Genomic DNA, 25,720 nt, shown 5'->3' on the forward strand with positions numbered 1-25,720 from the left:
AATGTTAGCATGTGCTTCTAATAACGATAAGATGCCGACGCACTTTGTAGCTACACATGTGAGGTCGAAGTATTGATGTCTACATGTGATAAGAATTGGGTGACTTCTGGGGAAGTTGGTAGGAATTATCGACACGCTCGCCAAGACTTATGACAGCCAATACTGACAAACGACTAGACTATCAGATTGACTTCCATCTATACACTCAAGTACTATCAGTCGAGCTCTTTGCCTATGGACTGACGAAAGTGACTCTACAATTCATCGATATGCACGCCCGTGTACGCTTTAATTAGGGCTACGGGTGGCGTCGAGACTTCCATGCATCTCGCGGACTTCGACCTCCTCGGGGAGTGTCTCTAATTGAAGTCGCACACAGCTCGAGTTCAGTTGAATCGAGTGAAGATACATCTAAATGGTATAATCGTTGAAGGTCCGTTGAGCATACGCGGGGAGTTAACTTTTAGGTTGGAAACATAGCTCATGAATCGTTGAATGTGGAAGATAATATTCATCTTGACTACATACGCTCATTACCCGCGAACGGGCATCTTCATATACACAGTAAACATCCGATAACGGACGCATCTAGAACAACCAAGAGACAAAAGTCTTGTAGAACCATCCTCCACGGTTGGGACCCTCGGCCTCGCGCTTAGCGGCCTGAGCAGCCAGGAACTCCTCCTCCTCACGATCAATGACATCCTTTCCGGTGTAGAAGTCGGCCTCATGGGGCTTGACTCCGCGAGACTTGGTGATGAACTTGTGGCCAAAGATGAGGATCAGGTACACGGGAATACCAAGGTAACCAGTGATGAAGGTCTTGTACTTCTCACCGCCAAAGATCTTGCCGGTGTCGGCATCCCTGACGAAAACGTCGTAGTTCTTGGTGAGGGCGATGAGAATGCACATGGCGAGAGCAGCGATGGATCCCCACATGCCGAAGGGGGCGACGTATGGAAGAGCTTCGTTGGCAAGACCTTGAGCCTTCTTGGCGCGGCACCACCAGATGTGGGTTGTGAGGATAGAGATCCAGGACATGAGACCGAAGATGGTGGTGAGGTTGACAAAGTAACCGAAAACCTTGGTCGAGTCGTCGGCAACGTTCATGTAGGCCAGGAGACAGAACGAAGCAGACATGGCGAGGGCGTAGATGGGAACACCGTGCTTGTCAGTCTTCTTGAAGATAGCAGGGGCCGCACCGTCGGAAGCAAGACCGTAGAGGGTACGGCTGGCAATGTACAGATCAGAGTTGGAGGCGGAGAAGACGAAGACGCAGATACAAGCGTTGACGATGTGAGGGAGGACCTTGACACCAGCGATATCGGCAGCGACGACGAAGGGAGAGGCAGAAGCACCGGCCTGGGCCTTGGTGGCAAAGGCAAGCTCCGGAGAGTTGTAGGGGACGATCATTCCGACGAGGAGGACGGAGAGACAGTAGAAGAAGAGGATTCGGTAGAAGGTGAGCTTGATGGCGCGGGGCACGGTCTTGCGAGGGTTCTGAGCCTCAGCGACTGTTACACCGACGAGCTCAGTTCCGAGGTAGGCAAAGGTAGCGTTGACCATGCAGGACCAGAAGCCGAGGAATCGTCCAGCGTCGCCAGTCATGATATACGGCTTGAAGGCGCTGTTTCTGTTAGTGAGGCTCAGAGACAAAGAGGGGAGATAAACATACCCAGGGTTGCTCCAGTATCGGAAACCCTTTCGATCATGGTCAGGACCACCGCCAAGAGCGAGAACCAGAGAGAAGAGGATGATTCCAATGATGACGATGACCTTGAACGAGGAAAGCCAGAACTCGAGTTCACCAAAGAATCGAATGCCGAAATAGTTGATGACGACGATGGTGATTAGAAATATGGTGATAAAGACACCTGGATTGACCTTGTCTCGATCAACCCAGTATTGAATGACCAACGCAGCAGCAGTGAGTTGATTAGGCGTAACGATGATGTATTTGAACCAGTAACTGAAGCCCGTTAGCTCGCGTGACCTCCAACATGTCAGAAACACAATACTCACGTCCAACCAAGCGCAAAACCAAGAGAAGGGTCACAGAATCGAGAAGCATAACCAGTGAAACCAGCAGACATGGGGAGCCAAGCAGCCATCTCACCAAGCGCAGCCATGACGAGGAAGACGACGAAACCAACGACCGTATAACAGATAAAGACAGAGCCAGGACCAGCTTGCGCCAGGGCCTTGCCAGTGCCGATGATAAGACCAGTACCGATCGCACCACCAATGGCAATCATGGTGATGTGACGGGCCTTGAGACCTCGGTGCAGCGACGTCTCAGCGCTGGTCTCGAGACCGCGAATGTGACGATCCTCGCCGACGCCAATGTCCTTGGTGGGAGCTGCAGAGGCATCGTAGCCGAGATCCGTCTTCTCGACGTCGTTCCCGCTCATTGTGATGACTGGATCAAGTCAAGCCAAGAATATTTTGGAGATAAAGGGCCAAGCTGCCAAGTGTGTAAGAGAACAAGCCAAGCTGCCAGAGAAGAACCAAGCTTTTGGGGGATCTTAAAGCCAAGGACCTTGGCGATGTTGTATGTGTTGGATTCCCCAACGTTGCACGAAAAAAAAAGAAAAAAGGATGGCGGGACAAGAAAGAGATGAGATGAGAAGGCGAGGGATGAGCACAGCTATATACCGAATACGTCTCACACTTTCTTACTCTGATTCAACCACGCACGAATAACCAGGCTGCTATCAAATTTAATCACTGTAGAGAGGGAAATGCCAAGACGACCCGATGCTCAAAGTGGCAGCCCATGTAATGCTCTCGATGGAACCCTAGACGGACAGAGCAAGAGTCAGACACACGCACGCCCGTCCTGTGAAGATCAAATCACGTAACGGGGGTGTTTTTGTCTGTGTGAAGTGGGAACCGGGGGTGCTTTACTTAGCTAGTGTTGGCTTTAAATTCAGAGATCATCGGTCCAACTGGTTCTCTCTCAATGGGGTCAGATCCTATCTCTTTGCATGTAACATTGTGGCGAGTTGGGTGTGTGCCTCGCCTCAGTTGTGCATTTGCACTGTAATTCTTGTTGCACAGCACAGAAATCTAGAATTCACGTCACTCATTGACTGTAAGGTAATCGGGCGCAGGGCAGATTTGAAGGCTCTTTTTGGGCCGTTGGTTTTGTCTCATCGCTATAGCTACGCCAATCTCTTACTAGCAAAGATCGGCCCGGCACTTGATCATGGCGCCGAGGCTGAAAAGGGACAGAGAGGGAACAAGACAAGTGAGCGAGAGAGGGAAAAAGGCGCAGTAGTGTAGTGTAGTGTAGTGTAGTTTCTAGAAGCTCGGGAAGAGATAAGCTTAGGCACTTTGCTCCGAGGCCTGATCCTGTACGACATCTCCAATAATGGCTGCCTGCCTGCAAGTTACCTAGTACCATAATACGGGAGTGTCACAGTGAGGATCTTGTTAATGAGATTTCTATTGTATCCACTGCTATCAAACCAAGCCACTCCCCTTGAGGAAGGTCAATAAAGGCTCTTCTGAGCTCCCTTCAGAGATAGGCTCTTCCCTCTCTCCAAACCACGACCACCCCCCGGTCTTACTGCGGTCTTGGCTCCATTGTTTATCTACCAGTACTCCGTATCTGCCGTCTGTTTCTCTGCGGGGAAAACACAATGAGGACAAGGGTGACGAGAGATAGCCAGGGATGGCTCTGACCACTGCAGGCCATCTCTGATTGAACAGCTTGTTCTCTCAGTGGGTACTTTTGGTGTCCACCCCTTGAATAGGTAATACCATCACGTTCACATGATCTTTATCTCGAACCGGGGGCCATGCAGGGATACGGATACAGAGATTCTCCGCACACAGAGATACCAGTAAAAGTTAGTTTAGCAGGTTTTTAGTCAGTGTTTTTAGTTAGATCTAACCAACTAACGAGAACTCCAAGAAAAAAACAACTCTAAAGCTAAACTGCATGCTTAAATGAGGGAAAACAATATCTTTTACCTTATTATTAGCTAATTCCCCAACTCGTGCCCCTAGCCAAGAGTGCGGAGAGCCCGTCGTCAGCGGGAATCACTTTCCTATTGTGGCCGTTCAGGGATTCTCTCCGCACTTTTTTCTTGAACGGTCCAGACGGTTTTACTTGGCGGGGAATAGAATAAGCACAGATGATGGATGATGCTGATGATGAATGGTGCACTGATGATTTGGGGAACAACATTCGTGTGGCTTCGACATAACTAGTTAGCCCGGCGATGACCAACATTCTATTACATACTTTTGTGTCATGAAAATTCAGCTTCGGAAGAGGCTGAGACATTTTACTATGAGTTTTAATTGCACGAGGGCTGATTGAGAGAGAAGAAATCGTGCCTTGGTGTACGCCTCGATGCACTGTCGATCCGGAACGTGAAAGCCAGCCTCGGGCGCTCAATCACACCCACTTTGCTCTGTCAAACGCTGACAAGCTTAGGCTGAATCCTGCACATATTAAAGGTTTATTATAAGCATAGATAAGGACTTGACACCTGCTCAAGCGCTCGTAAGGCGTAGGATAGGCGTTCTGCTAATCGGGCAACAAATGGCTGAACACAACTTTATTCAGAGCAAATGTCTACGCTGGCGCCATTGACAGTGCCACAGTCGCTCATTCAACGTCAACCAAATCGGATCCGAACATCCTTGCAGCTATCGTCAATCTTGAACGCCCTGCGGGTCTGCCTCACAGCATTCGAGGCCAGATCTCGCTCCTCGTCAAGATTATCGTACGTTAAAACAAACAAATAACAAAACCTTAAGACAAACACTATACTAAACTCATCAAAATATGCCTTACTATGACTAACATTTTGACCTTGCCGCCCAGTTTATATGTCTCAAAACTCCAAGCGAAGGTCAACTAGCTATGCATCCTTGTCCACACCGAGAAGATATCAAGGTGAATGTCTAGACTTGCGCGTTCTCCTCAACACTACTGCATACCAAATTAACCACTGTAACGATGCTCCAAATACCCCTCAAAAGCCAAGACTTGGGCTGAAATCCGGGGCCCCAGTTGATCCTGGGGAAATATTACGTTATAGCCGTCTGGGGAGATCCACGGATCATGCATTCGTTGCAACGCTAGAGAATTTATCGTAAGTTGGGATTGGGGACGGTATATGATCTATGCTTGTGTGGTCTATGCTTTGAGGGATGATAGATCATGATGGATTGTGTAGTGGCGAATGAGGAGTTGTGAAGAGTCCGTGAGTGCCGAAAATCGGGTTGAGGAAATTGATGGTTCAGGAGAGTGTCTTGGCAGTCATGGTGAGAGAACATGGATATGGTTGTAGGACTCATCACAGCAGGATGAAGTGGTATGGAAAGAATGTTACTTGTTCGTGACTCACATGGAGTTCAACAAGGTGAGTAAGCGTTCACGGCAACTCCTCACGGCAACTCTGTGAGGCTTTACACCTGGGTATCCAAGGTACGAAGAGACTGAAGGGATCGACCCTCAGCACTTGAAGCAGGTATGATACGAGACTAGCAACATCTCGTTCAACCATGGTATGCCCCTGAGGATTATTATCTTTCCATGTGCTTCAGACATCTCACTCACACGAGGTATGAAGCTGGCGGGCAAGAGTCTTCCTCGCACGACCGACGCATCAACAGCTTCGTTCCACAGTCTCTACGTTGCTAGATAGGGACCCAAACTAGGTCAATTCTTGTTCTGCGTGGAGAGACAAACACTGGGTTGACGATAAGGGGGCCTAGAGTGCGGTAAGCTCTCAGGGAGCAAGAAAATATAAAACTTTAGAAGAGGATGCTAAAATAAACTCAATAAAGACTCCCCTAACTTTAGACTAGATTTTCTTAGCCTTTTCATTCCTTAGGATAAAGGTCTTCAGCTTTTTTTTTGCCTCCCCCTTAGATCACCATGGTATCTTGACTGGTCCTCATCTCAAGACGTTCATTCACTCCACACCCCGAGCCTTCATGAAATCCACCATATCGAAGAAACTCTTCTTATACCTCCTCTCCTGTGTAGTCCTATTAACAGTCTGTATCCCAAAGTGCGCATCATAGTCTCCAAACTCCCAATTATCCGCAAAGCTCCACGCATAAGCCCCAACAACCTCAACACCATCCTCCCAGATCGCCTTTAGCGTCTCAGACAAGAAACTCAGGTAGTAAATACTCCTAGGCGTATCAAACAACTGGTCAGATAGTTCCTTATCAGCTTCGGCGTAAACGGGGAAACCGAATTCTGTGAGAGCGACGGGGGTCTTCCATGTGTTGTGTAGGTAGTTGAGGTAGCTGCGCAGGTAGGTTGGCGTTATGTACACGTAGCTCTGGGAGCGGTAGCCGATGTTCCACCCGTTGACAGTTGTGGTGGTTTGGTTGACGCAGTAGGGGCGGAACGTTGAGGAGGAGTTTGAAGCACATTCGAGGACGCTGTCTTTTTCATCGGGGACGGGTGGTGCGATGACTGTGGCGGTGTATGGATCAATACCCAGGAAATCTGCTGTACCGCCAATATACTTGAGATCATCCTCACTCAGCGGCACATAATCATCAAAAGTCTTCTTGAACGACTCAGGATAGTCCTCGCCGAGGAAAATCGGGTTACAGAACGGTCCCAGTTGAATAGAGTTGAAGTGGTCCGCAGCGTAGACATCAGCTTCACTCTTGGGATCCCGGGGTACACCAAAGTTGTTGTTGAACTTGAGCGCAATCTTCCCCTTTCCACCAAGCTCCTCCTTGTACCAGTGATAAACTCGCGCATGTGCCTTGACAACATTGTTGATGGAGAGGGCATTATATGAGTAGAGGAGAGGCTCATTGAAGGTGAACCAAACAGGTACACGGTCAGCGTAGTGAGCCATAGCAACCTTTGCGTAGTGAACGAAAGCATCTTGGAAAGTCTCATTCTGATAGGCTCCGTTGACGTAGCCGATCTCAGGCGGATCGGCAGCTTTGGTAAGATTGCTGCCATAGAACTGGAGAGGTGTGTCAAAGTGAAGCAGGGTGACCTCAGGAGTCATGCCCTTCTCAAGGATGAAATTGATCACGCCGTTATAATGATCAATACCCTCCTGGTTAACAGGTGTACCAGGCAGTGCAAAAGGCAGAATTCTCGTCCACGCAATACTAAACGAGAAATGCTTAGCACCCATCGCAGCAACGCGCTCGATATCTTGCTTATAATAGTAATAATGCTCGTTCGTGACATAATCCTTCGCACGGCCATCTTGGACGAGGATGTCCATGAGAGACGGCGCCTTGCCTTCTTCCGCAGTGGCTCCCTCAATTTGACTTGCAGAACTAGCAACTCCGAAGCTGAAGTTCTTGGGGAAGTTGTAGCAGTCCGAAGGGCCAAAGTAGTCCCTTGGTGGAAGGACTAGTTCGCTGCTAGGAATAGGAGTAGGAGACACAGTTGTGCTGAAAACTCCCGTCTCGGTGAAGTTGGGCGGGTTTGCATGTTCCCAGAGAGCAGTCCATGCGGCTCGCCCATAAGGATCATCTGTATCTGAAGCCTTTGTGGTGGCATTTGGATCCCATTTTCCCCAGGTTGTGAAGGACAGTGAGGGGACGAGAGAGATGAGCGACTCTGGTGGATTGGCGTATGTAGTCGTTGTTGTGGGAGACGGCACAGAAGTAGCGTATCTCACAGTCTCAGAGAGGGTATAAGAAAATGGTGTATATGTGTATTTCGGCTCATGTGTCTTTGTAGCCTTGCATTGAGGGCGCTCAGTAGGACCCTTTGCATCAAGATAGATCTGCTGGCCAACTGCCACAGACGCAAAGAGGAATTGTATCACAGCAGCGTATGAGGGTGTCATGACGGGCGACTGAGATACAGAACTAACGAGCAAAGCAGCCCGCGCGATCTCACGATATATATGCTCAAACTATCGCCTCTCACAACATCATGTTCCGTCCTTGCCGTCCCTTTGGGGGGCAAGAAAACACCGGACCTTAATGTGAGGTGCTAAAATAAACTCAGCAAAGGGTATCCTAAGTCTATACTAAACTTATCCTAAGCTTATACTAAGTTACCTGAGTATTATTGTCACTTATGACCAAGACTCTGAGTTTTCTTTCCTCCCCTAGCCGTCACCATCAATTCCGAGCCGAAAAGCACTGCAATTCCGCATGTTAGTCGATCCCCAGACTTTTCGGACCGATTCAAACCTGTTCTTTATAAGAAATCGCGGGGAAGTTGTGGGGATGTAACGGTCATGCTCTCTCTTTACAAAGGCACAGATACTCCGATTTGCACGGGAAATCGTACGTGCTCGCGGTACCGCCGTGTCGTTTGTGGGGTTGGAGCGGTGACGGCATCGTGCTATTTAGATTTCCCCGGACCAAGATTATGGTGCTGACCTTTGTCGATCTTTGCGGGTTATGGCCCAGGGATCCGGTTTACCCCAGAGTTACCGTCCAATGGAAGGATAGGATGAAAAGTTTATGAGGAGCCGATTGCGAGAGCCGTTTCTGTATTTCGCCGAAGTCGAGCGATTGACATGATGTTTCGGGGTTTCGGGGTATCTCGAGAGGGAGAGTGGTTAGGAAGCTAACCATGGGAAACCAGACCAAAGCTGTTAATCCCGTCCGTGATATCATTGATGGCGCACAGTTGAAGTATAGCTTATTCACCTGAGAAAGAGATGAATCCATCACAGACTCTCGAACAGTCTATTAATTGTCCTTCCTCGCGGCTCTTCATCTCTAATGCAGCTTTATGGTGCGTACTTTGCCATCGTCTCGGCGCAACTGAGAAGGCAGCATCAGGGAGCAAGAAAACATAAGACTTTAGAAGAGAATGTCAAAGTAAACTCAATAAAGACTCCTCTAAAATTAGACTAGGTTGTCTAAATGTTTGATGAGTATGTCTATAGGGCCGCGGGTTCCTCAGTTCATTGTTCGCCGTGCATGAGCACTTAGGCACACCATTTCTTGTGGCTCAACGGCGACACACGAGCTGATTGATAAGATCTAAGAACGTTTCAATAGTAATACATGCACTTGAAAATATATTGCTACTGGACTTTTGCCTGACAAGCCGTACTGCCATTCTTGCACTCCCATTCCGACTGCCATAATCTACCATGTCTACTCTCCCAAGCGACATAACTGACTGTCGTTCAAGATTAACTCAAAGAAGATGGCTATTAGGAACGGTTACTGTAAACCCAAGTGCTTATTACTTCCCTGCCCTATTGCTATCCTTTAGGATACTTAATTACTTAGCTAGCTTACCATTACCCTATTGCAGCCTGAACACTCTGGCAGTATAGCTGGCTTAATATAAGCTATTAATTGCTAAAAAGCTATTTATGTGAGCTGTATCTGACCCTGACGCGCTAAATCTGATGTCATGATCTAGTGAATCGCCAGTGTTACCAGCCTCATCCTTAACCATAAGGCTACCTTTCTTACAGAATAACAGCGAGGCTATCTTGAAGCAATAGGCAACCTTGTGCCCTGTGGCATAGGTAGTTGCCTTACTGTTGCCATGAATGGTATCAACCCATGTACTATGACGGTCGGCATCAGGTGCCCTGTCCCTGGTGTTCATATACCGATCATACCAGCTCATCAGTCCCTGCACCGTATCGTCAGCCTCATCCATCTCATCGGCACAGTATACTTTCTTCTCAGGCCCACGTGGCCTCCGTAGAAGCTCTACAATCGTGAAATACCTCTTAGGAAACCCTTTATTCCTAACGCAGATGATATGAAAGAGAATATTATGAGTTGTAGCCGGATCAAAATCGTCAGATATACTTTGCCCCAACGGATCATGAGTCATACCATCGTAATCGAGGGTGATAATGTCAGACGGCATGTATATGTTGGTTATGTCAAGATGCTCAGCGGTTGCATGGACACCTTTCCAGGCCAATCTGATCTGACCTTGTGTTATGGAATGTGCAGTAGTGCAGTATCGGGAATGCCTACTCGGGCAGGCGTTGGTTACCCGAGGCCAAGGCAGTGTTATCTCCATCTGCTGTCGCGGGTCAGTTGTTAGGATTGTGGTGCCGTCAGTAAGAACTTGGACTCGGCCCTCCGGCCCCTTAACAGGAACTGAAAGATCACTCGGATCCATAATCTGTGAAGCATACTGGTTGCCACCGGTGGAAAGGTGCTCAATAAAGACACGCTTTGTGCCCCTGTGCTTCTTGATCCTGCCAGCGTTTGTTCTTGCTAGTGACTTGGTGAAAGAGACTGGAATTGTATCACAGATGGAAAACCGGTACTTTTCAATAGAGCTAGGGCGCATATTGCAATGTGTGTTGTAGTGTACCTGACTTGAGAGGTGAAGTAAAGAAATTTCTCCATAGATATATACTTAGTTGATATCACAACCATTTGTTTGGATTGTCCTATACATAAGCTCTGTTCTAACTACAAAGCTGTGTATTCATCATCTCAGCCTTATTGTTCGGCTACTCTGTTTGTCTCATGCAGCCTCATGGTACTGCAGTCAATAAAAGAGCTAGGCTTAACAATACCATATTTACCACATCAAGCCAGGTGTTCAGCCTGACTCTTTGTTCTAAAGTCATTATTCAGCCCTAGTACCCATCACATCTTACATCGAGAGGTTTTCAGTAGCAAGGACGGTTCAGGGCAATGATCAAGTAAACTGAGCAGATAGATACCATGGCGGGATGAACACTCTGGCCAAATAACACCATGTTCATCATACCAATAGGGCTTTTCAAATCCATCCTCTATCCTGGATGTCTTTATTCGATGGCAAACTAACAGGACTGTGGAAAGCGCCTTATACTAAGAGAAACCAGATTGGATGTTGGAGGACATATCGAGAAATAGAGCAAGGCAACCGATCTCTGTGGGCTAGGTCATCTTTTGTTCATATCGTGTGCCCCAAAATTATGCTTCAACGTTCCTTGGTGACATTCATACTGGAAGAAACAGCCAGTTTCTACTTAGTCCAACTGATTCCTAACGAGACAGGGAAATTCAAGCATTTTATGCGCTATATAAAGTCCCTATTGATGTATAATCGTATGTGCTAAATCAATCCAACCGCTCAAGATCATCCGGTCAAACGTAAATACTACAGCAGCCATGGTCAAGTATACTCCCATTTCCTCGATTGTCTTTTGACGCTTCAAGGCTCACTAATCCTACAACGGACCAGGCTTATATGTCACGGAAAAGCTTCTAAGGGCATAGCTATTGGGCGTTAGGTCTCGAGTGACAAAAGACTTGGCCCTGATCAGGAGACTGATGTATCGTTGTTCATGACCGAGATGTAAGACAAGAGACTTGGCAGTCTGCTGATACTGACTGCCTTTTCATGTTTAGATACCCCAAAGATGGTAACTGGCTCAAAACTTGTCTTTCCTCGGAGTCTAATCAAAATCAGGTCAGACTTATGCTCATGGCAGAAACCTTTGGCTGTCATGTTGGAGTGAAGATAGCGGGAGAGCCGCACCTGGCGATATGTTTCTACCTGTAGGACAACACAATGTCACTTTCATATGACTAAGAATGAGCGTTGACGACCAACGCCGTGGCTATCTACTAAGCTGAAGTCCTGTTAAGACATCACCACGAAGTCATCAGCGCCCCCTCCGCCACATGGAGTAACTCACCACGGAAAAAACCACGCGAAGCATGATTTCAAATCACCGGAGTGTTCTCTTGCTCTAAACGCTTCCACGTTCGCCCAGGTTATCGGAACATGGACGCAAGCCCAGCGACGATCAAGATCTCGAAACACAATCGACGACTCAAGCAATCGCATGTAAAACAGCGAGCCCTGAGACTATAAGAAGTGGAAGGGCCACAGACGTCGTACCATGTTCCGGATACGTGCTGGGGTCGGGGTTGGCGACAGGAGACAACATTCCGAAGTCGCTGGGCAACTATTGTAGGCGTTCACTTACACAGATCACCAGTCTCTTGGCGTATGAGTATTTTAGTGGCTTGTAGTTAGGGTGCGCCACAAGAACGCCTTTGGATATGCCAAGTCTGTGTCTTAGATGTTGAAGATGCGGGAATAGTGTCAGATGAACCGCTTGTCAGGGAGGTGAGACATTCTACAACACAGCACAATTCAGTTCATGAACGCAGCTACACGGACTCTCTCATAAGAACTTATATATAGTGCTTCCTTTCTATTATATATGACATTCAGCATCTTAAACTACCCCGTCAAGTCCAATTCCACATCCGCTGCATCGAGTCTAGTCCAGGAACAACTGGAATTTTGCCACGGCCACCATCAAAGGCACGTAAATCTAGAGCAACAATAGCTCAAACTTACACGGCAATCCTCACCAACGATTTGACTTTTCCCGCAGTGATCGGCTCGACGGGTCACAGGGTATAAGATGACGAATCCCTCCCGTTTGCGGATGTCATTGTCTCAGTCTCTCTTTAACCACCACTCCACAAACTTGAAACTCCTGATCTTTTTAGATCAATTCCACTCTCTTTAAACCAAAAACTTTTGGTTCATCATTCAAAATGAAGGCTTACCTCGCGCTCTCTATCCTGGCCTGCGCCATCTCAACTTCAGCCAAGAACATCCACCGCAGGGCTGACGGTGGTGTCCTTCCAGCTGCTGGTATTCCCGTCAAGGCTGGGTATAACGCCTACGGAGGAAATTATGATCATCCTGAGACGAACAAGTATCAGCCTGTCGGGCAGAAGCAGGCTTCTACTGGTAGCTCAGGTACTACCAATACCGGAGGCAAGAAGGCGACGGCTCAGAGCAAAAAGTGCATTTCGAAGAGCAAGCTTGAGTCTATAGTCAACAAATACGTCTCGACTTTCTCTGGTATCACCGATGGTGGAGCGCTGGCCAGGACTATTTTTGATGAGGACGTCAAGTTTTACTCTCAGTCTATCTGGTGGACTTCATCATCCTCCAAGATCAACAAGTACGCCAAGGTAAACATATTCCCACTCTCTCACTTTACACCTATAGTCTAACAAGTTTCAGAACGATGACTTTCCTCCCATCTACAAGAATCGCAAGGAGCTCATCGAAGGCAACACTGAAAAGACCAATGACCCCAGCGCCTTCATCAAAGGACCCATCGCTTACGGCTGCAACTCTTTCACCTTCTACTGGAAGGGCGACTTCGAGGTCCCCAAGGGAACTCGTCGGGGTCGCGGCAACGGCATCGACATGGTGTTCTTGAACCCTGAGACTGGGAAGGTTAAGAAGGCGTACTCTGAGTACAACACTCTTAACCAGGTGTACAACTGGGGCGCTCATATTACTTGGTCTAATGACGATGTCTGCTGTGATTGCCCTGTGGTGTTTGACCCTAACTGCAAGTGCAAGAAATAAGCTTGTGGTGTCTGTAGGATAGCTGGTCTAGGATAGGGGATAAGGCGTTAGGTGCTTCATTCGGGTTTGGTCATGGGTGAACTTAGATAGGCGTCGATGCATATACAATCTTTATATATAAGCACATTACCATTCGAACTTATATTCAGTCCTGTCGTGTTAAATTTTACATATTTGTATGCTTAGGTCTAAAGACGACTTGAGAGCTTAGGCTCATCACCCAAGAAAACGTTGATCAGCTTGGAAAACTCATCCGCATACTGATACAAGAAGCCATGTCCCGAATCGGGGTACAAATGCAGCTGCGCTTGGGCATTCTTCAACTTCTTCCATATCACAATGCTGTTCTCCGTGGGCAATAGAAGATCTTCACTTCCTTCTCTTGTGTTAGCGCTTAGCAACTTCGGCGCTCGTGAGAGTAACTTACCATTTGCAATCAGCACAGGTATACGCAGCTCCTCCAATCGATCATAAGACGCATCCTTCGCCTGTTTCGGATCCATAAACTTCGCAAAAGCAATTCCCTGCAGACGAGCATTCGCAGGATCAACATGATCAGTTCTATCCTTTCGCGCACTAGTAATTCTCTTCCACGCAGCCTCACCCGCAGCCCGACTCTTATCAGAAGTGTTGAACATGCTCATAAGAAAAGCTTCCTTGTGCTCTTCCTCCGTCTTGGCAGCACTGAGAGCATTGAAGGCCTTGAGAGAAGGCGCCGGTACTACACCTTCACCTGTGCTAGGCATCGTTCCACAGAGGATAAGCCGGCGAACGAGATCCTTTCCGTTGAGGGCGACGAGCTGAGCAACACAGCCACCCATGGAGAAGCCCATCACGTCAGTCTTGTTCACGCCAAGTGCGCGGAGGACGTTGATGTAGTATTGTGCCCATTGCTTGTATTGCTTGGGGACTTGGCCCTCTGAGCGCCCTACGCCTGCGTTGTCAATGGTGATGATGGGGCGTTTTGCCGCGATGGGGTTTATAAGAGCTGGGTCCCAATGATCCATAGTTCCTCTGATATTGTGAGTCTAGGCCTGGAAAATGGAATTGAAGGGATGCTCACCTGTAGTGCATGCACAATGTGAGGGGTACGCCGTGTTTCGCGCCGAAGCGCCTGTAGGCGAACTTGATGCCATCTACAGTGATGAACTGATCTTGAGCTGTTTCATACGTCGACATTTTGTGAATAATATGAGTCTAAGGTTCCAATTTCTGAGGGTCAGCAATTTGGAAGCTGCTGTATAAGTTCAGTACAGATGCCGAGGTCCATCGGCTTTGACGTCAGGTGATCCATGGTCCGGGGAACCTGGTCAATGTTTTGAATACTTTCCTCATTGGGAAGTTTCACCAAGTCTCAGTGGACAGGAAGAATAGAGTTGACTTCATGATGCTCTTGGGCGGATCTTAATATAACTTACACAGGTAGCATAGACGATTGTATTGACCCAATATTAAATAAACAGAGTTTTTTACAACTTGTGAATGAAATGTGAATGACGCTTGTTGCACAGCACTTCGCAGACTTATCCAGCACTTCCGTATCTTTGTTGCTACTCGCTTGATTGCAGAAAGCTTGCCTTTGGAGGAGTTTAACTAGACTCGATCTCACTAGAAGTGAGATCCGCGAATGCCTCGAATGCGAGGGTGTCGCTCGAGGCGTTCCTTGACGGTACCCATGCTTCTACCAGTACTACAAGAACAAAGAAAACACTGTAGGGTATGTCGACGAGTTTGCAACGGAAAGATTTACCGCTCTTGCCAACGTCAGGTCAGTGGTATAAATCTACGAAGTCGTGTTGGAAAAACGGTGCAACGCAGAATTCATTTGAGTGCCTCCTCCACTTCAAGCTGTCCCGCCGCTTTCAAGGTTGGAGTCGCCAAGCGAAGCTCGCCCAGACACAAAGTTCTTGTATACAGGACTGAGAGCCACTGAGTGCATGTCGCTCCCGTAGTAGAAGAGAACTCTGCCGTTTTGGTGGAAACTGCCATCAGCCTGTTCAAAGAACCAGGTCAAGTTCTCATCTCTCTCGCTAACAGCCCAAGCTAGAGTAGGGTAGTCCTTCTTGATACCAGTAAAGATATTCTCCATAGTACCGTTGAGCCAGCCAGACTTGCTAGTAGACAGACTCGTCAGTATCGCCGTACCTTGGTCCTGAGGCATGACGATAGCCATGCAATGCATGTCATCATCATAGTAGGCAGTAAAGTTCATCTCTGTTAGTATGCTGGCGGATCGATCCACGATAGCCGCAATATCAAGACTGTCGGAGCTGCTGTTTAACGTAGCCTCGAGGTTCCTGATATCTTGAAGTTCCTTGATCGAGGAAGTCTTTCGAATGCGATTGCCCAAGCGGATGAGGGTGCCAGCGCCAGAATCAGTAAATAGTTCCTTCTGAAGGTTACCAGGGTGGATGATAGCCACGCTAGAGCTTCGGGGAAGACCCTTGAGAAGAGCCTGCATCTCCCGAATTTTAAGACGCGTGCCATAACGACACCAGGGCTGAGCCATGAGGTATTCAAACTCATCATCCAGGTTGATCTGCGAGATCATCTTCCCCTCGCCATTGACAAGGCCTCCTTTTTCTGAGAGGTAGATAACCTTTAAGGGCTTAAGCGTACGAGCAAGTTCAGCAGCCGCAACGTCCGCATTGACATTTAAGAGGTGACCATCATCCCCTTCAGCCATCGAAGTCAGGATCGGTATATATCCTGCTGATATACTGCTCTCGATAGCTTCCTTCCGAACCTCAGTGATCTTACCCACATACTGCCACTTCTCCTTGTCAAGGTAAGTTGCTCCAAAGGCTCCCTGTATAGATCGCGTTGCGACACCAAATGCGTCTAAGCGTTTGATGAGTCGCAAGTTTTCTTCTAGAAAAAGCTTACGCGCAATAGTAAGGGTTTTGGCATCAGTCACTCTGATTCCATCTTCAAATTGAGGAACCACCCCCTCAGCTTCCAAGAGGGAATTCAGCTGCGGACCGCCGCCGTGGACAATGACTGGGTATAGCCCAAGCTCATAGAGTAGTAGTATACTCCCACAGAACTCGTCTAGGTGTTCCTGAAGAATGGCGCCCCCGACCTTGATGACTGCAAAATGCTGGGAGGCAAGCGTGAAAACCTTGAGGTACGCTGCTGTCTCGCGCTTGCTGCCAATGCTGCTGATAGTCTGGGCCACAATCTCACGGGCCCGATCTCTGTTGAGCGAGGAAGCGGCGGCGAGGGCATGAGTTGTTGAGAGGGCGCGGTTGAGGCATCGGAATGAGGTCAGGGCGGGCGCGGACACACGAGTGAGAGTTCGGGACGTAGCCAGGCGGACGCTGGTCCTAAGGACAACAGAAGCAGCTGGCATCTCGAAATTGTCTCCTGTCCGCAGCAGAGCGATGCAGAAGTTATTGTGGTTGTAGTTGACTCATGAGGCAGAGGTATAAGCTTCATCGTATTAATGCTCTGCCCCTCCCGTCTTCGGAGGGCCAAGTAACACCAGCATGTGTCATAGCATGATGAACCGGTTAGGTTCGCAGCTCAGGTACAGAGTCACAGTAGTTTTAATCCATATGAGTCATTGGATGCTATTCCCAAACAAACGCCACTAGGTGCCAATTATTCATATACTCCATCAACCACGCCCTCAGTATAACCCCCTCTCACTACAGCAGGCTAAGCCTGTTTAGGAAATAGTGTCTTCCGTAGTATAGTGGTCAGTATGCAAGCTTGTCACGCTTGAGACCCGGGTTCAATTCCCGGCGGGAGAGATCCAGCCACCTGCGATACGCAGGTTTCATTTTTTTGCATTTCATCATCTTCTCAACATACTATTATTCGTTACCATTGTCTTATTGCCATCAAGTTACCTTACTATGAATACACTCCGTGATGATACTAGAAGTAAAAGATAAGCCACCACTAAATGCCGGGTATCGACGAGTAGTATAAATAAGTGAAATCATCACCCTCCTCAACACATACAGATACTATGACACTTGGGTTGCTTGGGCGCCCCAATCCAACTGCGACAATACTATGGTCCGCCAAGCAACAATGCACCACCACCCCGTACCCTTTGAGAAAAAAATAAAAAAGAAGTTCCTCCATATCATGACATACATACATGTAAAGCATCTATCTCCATTATCGTGCAAACACCTTGACCACGCCGTCGCCGCCAGCGCTTACTACCCATTTACCATCTTGACTCCATACGCAGGCACAGATGCCCTCGCCGCGCATCACGCGGTGACTTGTCACTTCTTGCGTGCAGGTTCGCTTCTCGAGACTCCAGAAACGGAGGGAGGCGTCGTGACCCGCGCTGACGAGTTCACGACCATCAGGGCTGAGGGAAAGACTGGAAATGGCGTCGGGGTGGGCAATCATGTTATATGTACATTGGCCTGGAGAACAATTAGTCTTTGTAGGTATTCGTGATACATGCAACTTACCGCTGTTGGCATCGAAGAACCGGATGAAGCGGTCTTCGTGGCCAGAAATGATAGTTCCCTCGACACCTGAACCAGCCATGGATCGTCCACCTCCAGTAGCACCTGGCCTGGCATCTTCTTCCCCTATGCTACCGCTGTGGTTCTGGTTAGCCTGATCGAGACCGATTGTCGTAGCCACAACGGCATTAACGCTGGTCTTGTTTGACTGATCATATGTTTCAAGGCTGTCCATGTTGCCGATCTGTTCACCGGTTCGGGTGTCATAAACGATAATGGCGGCATCTGAGTACGAGACAACGAACGACTCTCCAGTGGTACCCAGAGGTGTGATGCACGTCGGACTGGCGGTGGACCCGTCAGACCTCGAGATGTTGTGTACAAGTGTATGGTTGAAGGGCGAGTTAGAGGCGATGGTAGGTTGGGGAGTATTGGAGAATCCACTGCCGGAGCTCATCGAGTTACCACGGACTCTGCCTCCGCGGCCGGTCATGGCTCGGTTTGTTCCAGGTTGTGGTGAGCTCAGCTGAGGAGGTGCGCTCACTGACCACAAACGAACACTGCCGTCTGCAGCACCCGAAACAACCAAGATACGATCCGTGCTACCGTAGGGACTTGAGCTTCCGAATATTTGACCAAGAGTTGCTGGCAGAACACATATAGCCCATACTGCATCGGTATGTCCTTCAAGAGTCGCCTTGGGGTCGACTCTTCCACGCTCCCAAACTCGAATGGTCGCATCTTGGCCGCCGGAGAATATCCAGCCGTCGCCTTGTGCGCGACCTCCAGTTGAGAAATTCGGCGAGGGTGACCACGATGTCAAACACAGGATTGCTCCTGAGTGACCACGGTGTGTAAAGCTGGCTGTAACATCAAGGTCTGACGCTGTGTGCGCAAGACCGCCAGGGTGACCATCTAATCGAGGAATGTGGAAGCGCTTGATCATACCGTCGTCTCCTCCAGTACAAATTTCTGGCTCGCCGGGACTACCGCCTCCAGAGAATATGATTGTGCGAACAGTGTCGAGATGGCCTCGGAGTCCAAATCTGAGCTTGAAATTACCACTCTCAGCTTTTTGGGCAGCCAAGGCTAGCTCATGATCGGCACTTCGTCTTCTAGACATGGAGCCTTTTCGTCGGTGGGAGCTATCTCGTCGGCTCGGCGACTTGGGGAGGTTGTCAGCGGTAGGGAAAGCATCGGTGTCAGGGCGATTAGGTTGAGAATTGGGCTGCGAGTTTCCAGGTTCAGGGAATGTGCCCTCGGGGAACTCCCATCCATCATTCTCAGGTTGTGCAGAGTGTTTCTCTCTAAGTTCAGCAGAATCATCCATTCCACCCAAGACTTCTGCCGCATGGTTTGCCTGTGGCATGTGATCTTCAACCGGTCGGGACGTTACTGACACGGGCGCGGGCCAGTCATTAGAGTTCTGATACATAACGGGTGGATGCTCGGACCGCACCATTGGCTGAGGCTGGTGTTCTTGCTTCTGACCAAAGTGTTGCTGCTGGTTTTGGCCATGAGGCGCATGATTCTGCTGAGATATCCTCGAGTTCATTTCTTGAGAGTGATTCTGAGCATTTCGTGTAGGTAGCTGGAATTGCTGCTGGGGAGCTGGCATGCCAAACGCTTCGACTTCTCGCAAATCTTCCATGATCGGTAGCGGGGGAGATTCTCGAGGTGGCTGCGGGTTCGCGGGGGTAATCATAAGGTACATAAATTCGGATTGACACTGATCAAGAAAGGTCTTAAGATCTTGTCGTTGAGCTTCTTCATCACCTCGGTCGAGCTTCTCATAGTTAACGCCATCGACACCGGGAACGGGCATATCCTCCAAGGTAGCTGTAACAATATTAGCATGGAAAATCGACACAAAGGGGCATTGCTCACATCTAAGCTTCTCTTGTATCTTAGCAGCCCGGTCATTCTTAGCCGCCGTCTCTGCATCAACTGCCTCCTGACCCTGAAGCTGAGCCGTCTGCTCCTTAACCTTTCGCTCCAGCATAGTTACGTATTTCCTCAGCACGCGCTGAGTAGCATCGGCCCTCCGCGCCTGACCCTCGAGGTTGGCGATGCGGCCCTTCATCTCCTGCTTCTCAATCTCCCACGAGTTCCTATCGCGCTCGTGTCTGTGCCATTCGGTCTGCAGGAATCGCATGACGCCCTGGAGGGTGTACTCGGTGGCCTGGGGGATGTTGGAGCCATTGCCCTGCATCATAGGTCCCATCTCCAGGCCGCCCACGCCGTTGCCAGCATTAGGGCCCATCGCGGCGCGCCTCTCTCAATTGGGCGGGTGCATGGAGCTTCGAGTCGGTTTGGGAGAGATGGCGATGGAGGCGAGCGAGTGCCGGATTCGAGGTCGGACAAGCTCGTTGCGGTTGTTGGAGTGTGATGTGATCAGATGTGACGAGGCCAGATGTTGGAACTTGGAAGCTCCTGCGCGAAAGATACAACGAGCCTTGGCACGTGTTGTCGCCTCGGTGAAGAATCGGTCCTGAACTATCTGAATCGACGTCGAATCGTGATATCGTGGCTTGCTTTCTGTCGATAGAAAGCCAAAAAATTGAGTGTCGGGTCGTGTGCTGCTAAGAAACCAAGCTTGCCAGTCTTGGTCGGGTACTTTGAGGTCGGGTGCATCTGTCTGTTGTGCTGTCCTGTGTGGTGCCCTGTATCTCCACGCTACTAGTTGGTGCTATCCGCTGTATCGACGCTTTGCCGCTGAGATTTTGGCCAATCAGCGCTGAACAAGCTTGACTTGGAAATGGATGTGAGGCTGTCAGGCATCAACTTGGAACCCCTGGCTAACGGTGCGGATCACCGATACAGGGATCGATAATCAACAGGGAAGAATTTCAGCTCCGAACAAAGCAAATTTGATGACAAACAACGTCTTTGTTTGTGTCTTGTTTTAGTGCTAGTTGTTTGAAAGTCAAACATGGAGGAAGTCCTTAATTGAATCCAAGACCGTGGAACATTGCAGCTCAATGTGAATCGGTTACCCAACACCAGTTGACTCCTGAATCAGGCTCTACTTTGATATGCCAATCACAGGAAAGATAACTTGATTCTATGCCCGATACAGTGCTTTAAATCTCTGAACTCCAAACTCCAAACCCAGGCCTCAAATCGTAATGTGACGGCATCAAAATTCTAGCTCCTCAACTTCCATGCCACAATCAACACATGTCTTGATCGTCATCCCATCCTCATTCTCAACCGTTCTTCCCCATTCATGAACATGCCGCCCACCTCCTATTGCATCTCCAAATTTGCTTGCACCAGACTTGCTCAAATTGCCAGCCTGTCTGCGGAAAGCGTCCGTTCTTGTCTTTTTCTTTAAATCAAGTAACTTCTCTTTGAACTTGGCTTCCTTGCGAGCTTTCTTTTGTGTCTCTCGTCGCTCATACTCTGCATCTAAGGCTTCTGATGACCCCCACTTCGTCTTGATCGCATATTCTTCTACTTGACATCGAAGGAAGAGCATCATGTCGTGCCAATGTGATTTGTGAGGGTTTGGTTTTGAGAGATGCGGTAATAACTCTGGATCTCGTAGCTCGGCTATTTGATGTTAGCGATGGCAGTCACAAAAATTGACCGGAACAACTCACGGTCTGTCAGCAGATAATCCTCCTTGCACTCAGTCTTGGTTAACAACGAGTACTTTTCTGGATATTTCTCCTTGCACTTGTTGCAAACACAGATATGGAAGACTTCTTCCCAGACGAAGTCAATCTCCAAGCTCTTGCAATCCTGACACTTCTTTCGTGTCTCGTCGTCCGCAAGCACACTCAACCCGGGCTCAAAAGGGCCTGACTTTAACCTCTTCAAGTTCCGTATCAACTGTAATCTCTCCCACTCCTGAATGCTCATGTGCTTCGGTCGCTGGTCATCCTCGGACTGTCCAGGCTTCTTGCCACCCAGAGCATAGTTATGCGGATCATCTTCCGTCGACAAGAAACCACCCTTCGTATCTGTCATGGTGCTCATGTTGTAATCCACGAACTTTGTGAACTTGCGCGCCGGCCGCAACGCCTCCTCGTCGCCTTTGTTACGACCATCTCGATTTGTTCCATTAGAAGCATCTGCTGTAGAGATGGAGCTGTACGGTCGCTTTCCGTCGGCAGTTTTAGAGATGTAAACGTCTTTTGTTGGCACAAAGCCTCCAGAGCTCTTGGGGATTTCGGGTGCGGTGCCGGTCGCTCGTTGTTCAGCTTCACGCTGGTCTCGGATTGCCTTCGCGCGGAGTCGGTTCTCTTCCTAGGTACAGGTCAGAATCTCGAGAAAATAGCATACTTACTCCGAGACTATACATACAATGCGCTTCGTTACTTCTGGGGTCGGCGGAGTGATTGTGGATGCAGGCTTTGTTGCCCGAGGTGGTGTAGACGGCCGTTCCATGATGAGCAATCAGACCGGAGATGGGATACCAAACGAACAATGCGGAGACGGAGACAGAGACAGCTAGCTTCGTCGCAGAATCACAATACAAGTAAAAAGAGAGAATTTTGGAGAGAAAAAAGCGAATGGAGACGTCAAAGAGAAGTTCGACTCAGGGTCCTCGATGACGGCGATGGGTGGCGGAGGGGCGGATTGTCGCGATCAGAAATCTGAATTATGTCACCAATTTACACGAGAAAACGTGACTACAGCCTACGCAAACTTTCGACAGTCACCAAAATGTGCATGGCTTTTGAGGTTATAATCCTCAAGTTCTCGTAATGATCTTCTTGCTTTTCTACATTAGATATCATTTCAAGAAATTGTTCAGCATATCCCAATTCCTTGATTTTGGCTTTCGCCATAAGCAAACACTTTTGCGAGCCATGACACCTGTATTATAGTACAGCCAAGGTCTATTACAACCCTAGCCTACGGTCCACGCTATCCTCTAAAGCCCGAAATTCGTTTCAGAAGTTCTAGCTTACTCCTCCTTGGCACCACCACGGCCAGCGCGCTCAGCAGCCTCAACGGCCTTCTTGTCGCTCTGGGCGGGGCCACCCTGCATGGCGCTCATGAAACCCTGGGGCTGCTTGAAGGGACGCTTGAGGTCACCGGCGGCAGGCTGGCCAAGGACGTGGATCTTGACTATGTTGTTCTCGAAGGCGCTCTTGAGAGGGATGATGCTCTGGATGAGGAGAGGGTTGGTGTACTTCATGTAGATGTGCATGAAGGCCATCATGGCAACACCCATAGCCTGGCCACGGAAAGCGGTGCGGATCTGCTGGCTGTCGTAGGCGTGGACGGTGGTGGTGACAAGCTTGCCCTCCTCAGTGGAGCCCATGGGGGCGGGCTCGACATACTTGAGGGTTGTGAGGTCTGTGAAAGCATATGTCAGTATTGCGGTGGTGGAAATTGCCTCAGAAGTCAAGTTATCGTACCCTTCTTCTTGTTGATCTTCAGCTGGGTGTAGAAGTAGAGAGCAGCAATGATGACGTTGCTGGCGAGGTACACAGCGCGGACGACGTTGAGTACGAAAGGGTCGTCGAAGGGAACACGCTTCGACACCTGCATCATACCCAAGATGATGATCAGGTTGGTGCTATCGCGAATGTCAGCGTTTTCTTCTTTGCGCCCCCAGATAGATAATCTGCGCGACGGCTGTCGCGTGGAGAACGACTTACATCTGGGGAGAGAGAGCCATCTTGATTAATGAGCTGAAGAGACCAGTAAGGATTGGAGAGAAGAAGCAAGGAAAGAGAAAATGGCAATGCCAAAAGGATTTGGGGGCTGATGGGAATAGAGTATGAAGATGGATGCAAAGATTAGAGTGCGGGATGAAATGGAATGGACATGTCTTTGCTGGCCTTTTGGAGAGTGGCCTCCACCTGTGGCTTTTGCCGCACCCTTAGCCCCCTTTGGCCACTGTGGGGAAGCTGCCCGCAAACAGGATGAGACAACGCCATTGGCTTATCTCGAATTTTAGGGGACTTTATCTCAGGTCGTGCCCCTAATTTCATATGTCGGCCTCCGTTGCATCCCCGAGCCTCATCGCGCCATTCATTCTCCCAACTTCCCATTGCTTCCATTTAGGATTTGGCTTAATCAACCAAAAAATCGACCTGCCATCTTGGGACCCGCGTGAATGTGAAAGACCCCGTTTCTATTTTCTCTCAAAAGGCCCAGTTGCCCGGGCCCGAACAGTCTCAGCACAAATGACCTTGCGGAAGCCGGGAAGCTGTGTAACTGAACCCTTTGACTTGTTTCTTTGATGAAAGCGGAACGACTTGACGAGTCCTGCAGAACAGCCATGGACGTATCTTTGAACATTGTTCGAGTGGACATTATGTTAAAAGATGGAATTGATGAACAAAGAGTACTCAATGTTCTCAATGCGAATTGAACAAAGGAGAGTAGATGTTCTCGATTATTGTTCAGTCAAATCTATGTTCACCTCCAAGGTTAGGCCTATGGGCCGACCTTCGAGGTCGTCATGATGGACTCGTCAATGGACACCGTATTTCTTTAAATACCAAAAGGACTCACAAACCTCATTTGGGCTCACAGACTCAGTTTCCACGCAAATCACAGAGCCAATTTACTCAAACCAAACCGTGACTTAAACCAGGTCTGTATACCGAATCAAAGCCCATCATGTCGTACTCATCACAACGTTACGATCTTGACGCTGCGGCAGCTAGGAGGCGAAATTCCCTCTATTCAAACCAGAGCGCTTACAGTGACTATGATCGCCGCCGCCGCCGCCGCAGCAGCAGCAGCAGCAGCTCCTCAAGTAGTCGTGATTCTCACTCGTACTCACGTAGGTCTGGCGAATCCGACGTGCCTTACCATATGAGATGGGAACAGCAACAACAACATCATCATCGTCATCATCATTCCAGACGGGAAGGGTACCTGCGCCCGAGACGGGGCTCAGCTTCTTCCTCAGAATTAGACGACGATTATTCTCATCTGAACAGAGAGCGCCGTGCGAGCAATGACCGACGACGCTCTCGCTCTGACAGAGGGCGGGATCGTTCGCCGCAGGAGGAGATCAACACAATGCTCAACAGTGGTCGGGCACCAATTATCAGACGAGGGTCAACCTATGGTACCTACATCATGCCCCTCGACATGGATGGACACTATCAAACTTCGGACCCCACGAGATGTACTTGCAGATGTTGCCCCCATCCGACAGGTATCTCCCATAGCCACGATAACTACGGGCATATGTCCGGGGACGTGCATACTACCAGTCAACGCCGTTCGCATCCGCCCCACAGATATAACCGCAATGGCAGGCCTGTCTTTGAGGTATATGACAACACAAGGAATGGGATGCGAAGCGAAAACAGTTTTCCGTTTACCATTTCAGTCAACCCCCGAGCGTCATGTGACCGCATCGTGGCCTTCTTGGCACCCGACAGGCGGTACGCCAAGGTTCTAGTGCACTGGAACAACGGGACGGTGCAGAGGCTCGACGGCAGCGTCCCGATGGTTGATCTTCTAGAATACGCAGAATATCTCGAGATCAGGGAGGTGAAGCAGGTGCGCTGGGCGGCTTGACTACCGGCGTATCATGATGTCAAGAAAGATGTAGATCGGGTGAAGTGGGCAACCTCACAATTGGCGCGGGCGCCAGATGTCAAGATTGAGGGTGATAGACGAGAGATTTTGTGGAGATTGATGGTTGAAGGATGAGCAAGCAGTAAGACACGGATGAATATGACGATATCAATGAGTGTAAGATTAAGGTAGTTTTGGATAGAAAAACACAAATATACGAGGAAATATACTCTGAGGCCTGCATCGTCAAGTCCCATGATACTAGCGTGATGAGGGGACTCCAAGAATGACAGCCTCAGCCTCCACAGTCTGCCTAAATTCGAACCATCACGCGTAAAACCCACCAGTCATGTAACATGCCGTGCCGTACAAGGCTGATACTGGAGTAACATATCAATCTTGAATATTATCACTCACAACTGCTGTTCTGTTCAGTACGTAGCTCTGCCACCCCCATCACCGTTTGATATCGACTCAC

The 25,720-nt window shown here is 49.1% G+C and overlaps 9 protein-coding genes across 9 annotated transcripts; 2 read left to right on the forward strand and 7 right to left on the reverse strand.

The window, feature by feature from the left end:
* Positions 1–588: 588 nt before the first annotated feature.
* Positions 589–2,411, reverse strand: FTJAE_9175 (amino acid permease; the record flags this gene model as incomplete). Its single annotated transcript, XM_037356068.1, has 3 exons — positions 589–1,627; positions 1,676–1,969; positions 2,023–2,411. 3 exons carry the CDS (start codon positions 2,409–2,411, stop codon positions 589–591), a joined length of 1,722 nt encoding a protein of 573 aa, XP_037203750.1.
* Positions 2,412–5,936: 3,525 nt separating this feature from the next.
* Positions 5,937–7,805, reverse strand: FTJAE_9176 (beta-glucosidase; the record flags this gene model as incomplete). The annotated part of the gene is made up of 1 exon (XM_037356069.1): positions 5,937–7,805. One exon carries the CDS (start codon positions 7,803–7,805, stop codon positions 5,937–5,939), a length of 1,869 nt encoding a protein of 622 aa, XP_037203751.1.
* A 4,666-nt stretch (positions 7,806–12,471) lies between these two features.
* FTJAE_9177 (uncharacterized protein) lies at positions 12,472–13,303 on the forward strand (the record flags this gene model as incomplete). Its single annotated transcript, XM_037356070.1, has 2 exons — positions 12,472–12,897; positions 12,950–13,303. The coding sequence occupies 2 exons, from the start codon at positions 12,472–12,474 to the stop codon at positions 13,301–13,303; spliced, it is 780 nt and encodes a 259-aa protein (XP_037203752.1).
* A 188-nt stretch (positions 13,304–13,491) lies between these two features.
* On the reverse strand, positions 13,492–14,482 carry FTJAE_9178 (2-hydroxy-6-oxononadienedioate 2-hydroxy-6 oxononatrienedioate hydrolase; the record flags this gene model as incomplete). The annotated part of the gene is made up of 3 exons (XM_037356071.1): positions 13,492–13,679; positions 13,731–14,317; positions 14,367–14,482. The coding sequence occupies 3 exons, from the start codon at positions 14,480–14,482 to the stop codon at positions 13,492–13,494; spliced, it is 891 nt and encodes a 296-aa protein (XP_037203753.1).
* Positions 14,483–15,146: 664 nt separating this feature from the next.
* FTJAE_9179 (acetylglutamate kinase n-acetyl-gamma-glutamyl-phosphate reductase precursor (ARG-6)) lies at positions 15,147–16,655 on the reverse strand (the record flags this gene model as incomplete). The annotated part of the gene is made up of 1 exon (XM_037356072.1): positions 15,147–16,655. One exon carries the CDS (start codon positions 16,653–16,655, stop codon positions 15,147–15,149), a length of 1,509 nt encoding a protein of 502 aa, XP_037203754.1.
* Positions 16,656–17,434: 779 nt separating this feature from the next.
* On the reverse strand, positions 17,435–20,002 carry FTJAE_9180 (striatin Pro11; the record flags this gene model as incomplete). Its single annotated transcript, XM_037356074.1, has 3 exons — positions 17,435–17,694; positions 17,743–19,578; positions 19,627–20,002. The coding sequence occupies 3 exons, from the start codon at positions 20,000–20,002 to the stop codon at positions 17,435–17,437; spliced, it is 2,472 nt and encodes an 823-aa protein (XP_037203755.1).
* A 15-nt stretch (positions 20,003–20,017) lies between these two features.
* FTJAE_9181 (DNA repair RAD14) lies at positions 20,018–22,134 on the reverse strand (the record flags this gene model as incomplete). The annotated part of the gene is made up of 4 exons (XM_037356075.1): positions 20,018–20,385; positions 20,986–21,294; positions 21,345–21,993; positions 22,051–22,134. 4 exons carry the CDS (start codon positions 22,132–22,134, stop codon positions 20,018–20,020), a joined length of 1,410 nt encoding a protein of 469 aa, XP_037203756.1.
* A 523-nt stretch (positions 22,135–22,657) lies between these two features.
* FTJAE_9182 (phosphate transporter) lies at positions 22,658–23,377 on the reverse strand (the record flags this gene model as incomplete). The annotated part of the gene is made up of 3 exons (XM_037356076.1): positions 22,658–23,052; positions 23,115–23,275; positions 23,358–23,377. The coding sequence occupies 3 exons, from the start codon at positions 23,375–23,377 to the stop codon at positions 22,658–22,660; spliced, it is 576 nt and encodes a 191-aa protein (XP_037203757.1).
* Positions 23,378–24,327: 950 nt separating this feature from the next.
* On the forward strand, positions 24,328–25,242 carry FTJAE_9183 (uncharacterized protein; the record flags this gene model as incomplete). The annotated part of the gene is made up of 1 exon (XM_037356077.1): positions 24,328–25,242. The coding sequence occupies one exon, from the start codon at positions 24,328–24,330 to the stop codon at positions 25,240–25,242; it is 915 nt and encodes a 304-aa protein (XP_037203758.1).
* Positions 25,243–25,720: the final 478 nt, after the last annotated feature.

The sequence above is a fragment of the Fusarium tjaetaba genome, assembly GCF_013396195.1.
Source record: "Fusarium tjaetaba strain NRRL 66243 chromosome Unknown NRRL66243_c0000207, whole genome shotgun sequence".
Lineage (NCBI taxonomy): Eukaryota > Fungi > Ascomycota > Sordariomycetes > Hypocreales > Nectriaceae > Fusarium > Fusarium tjaetaba.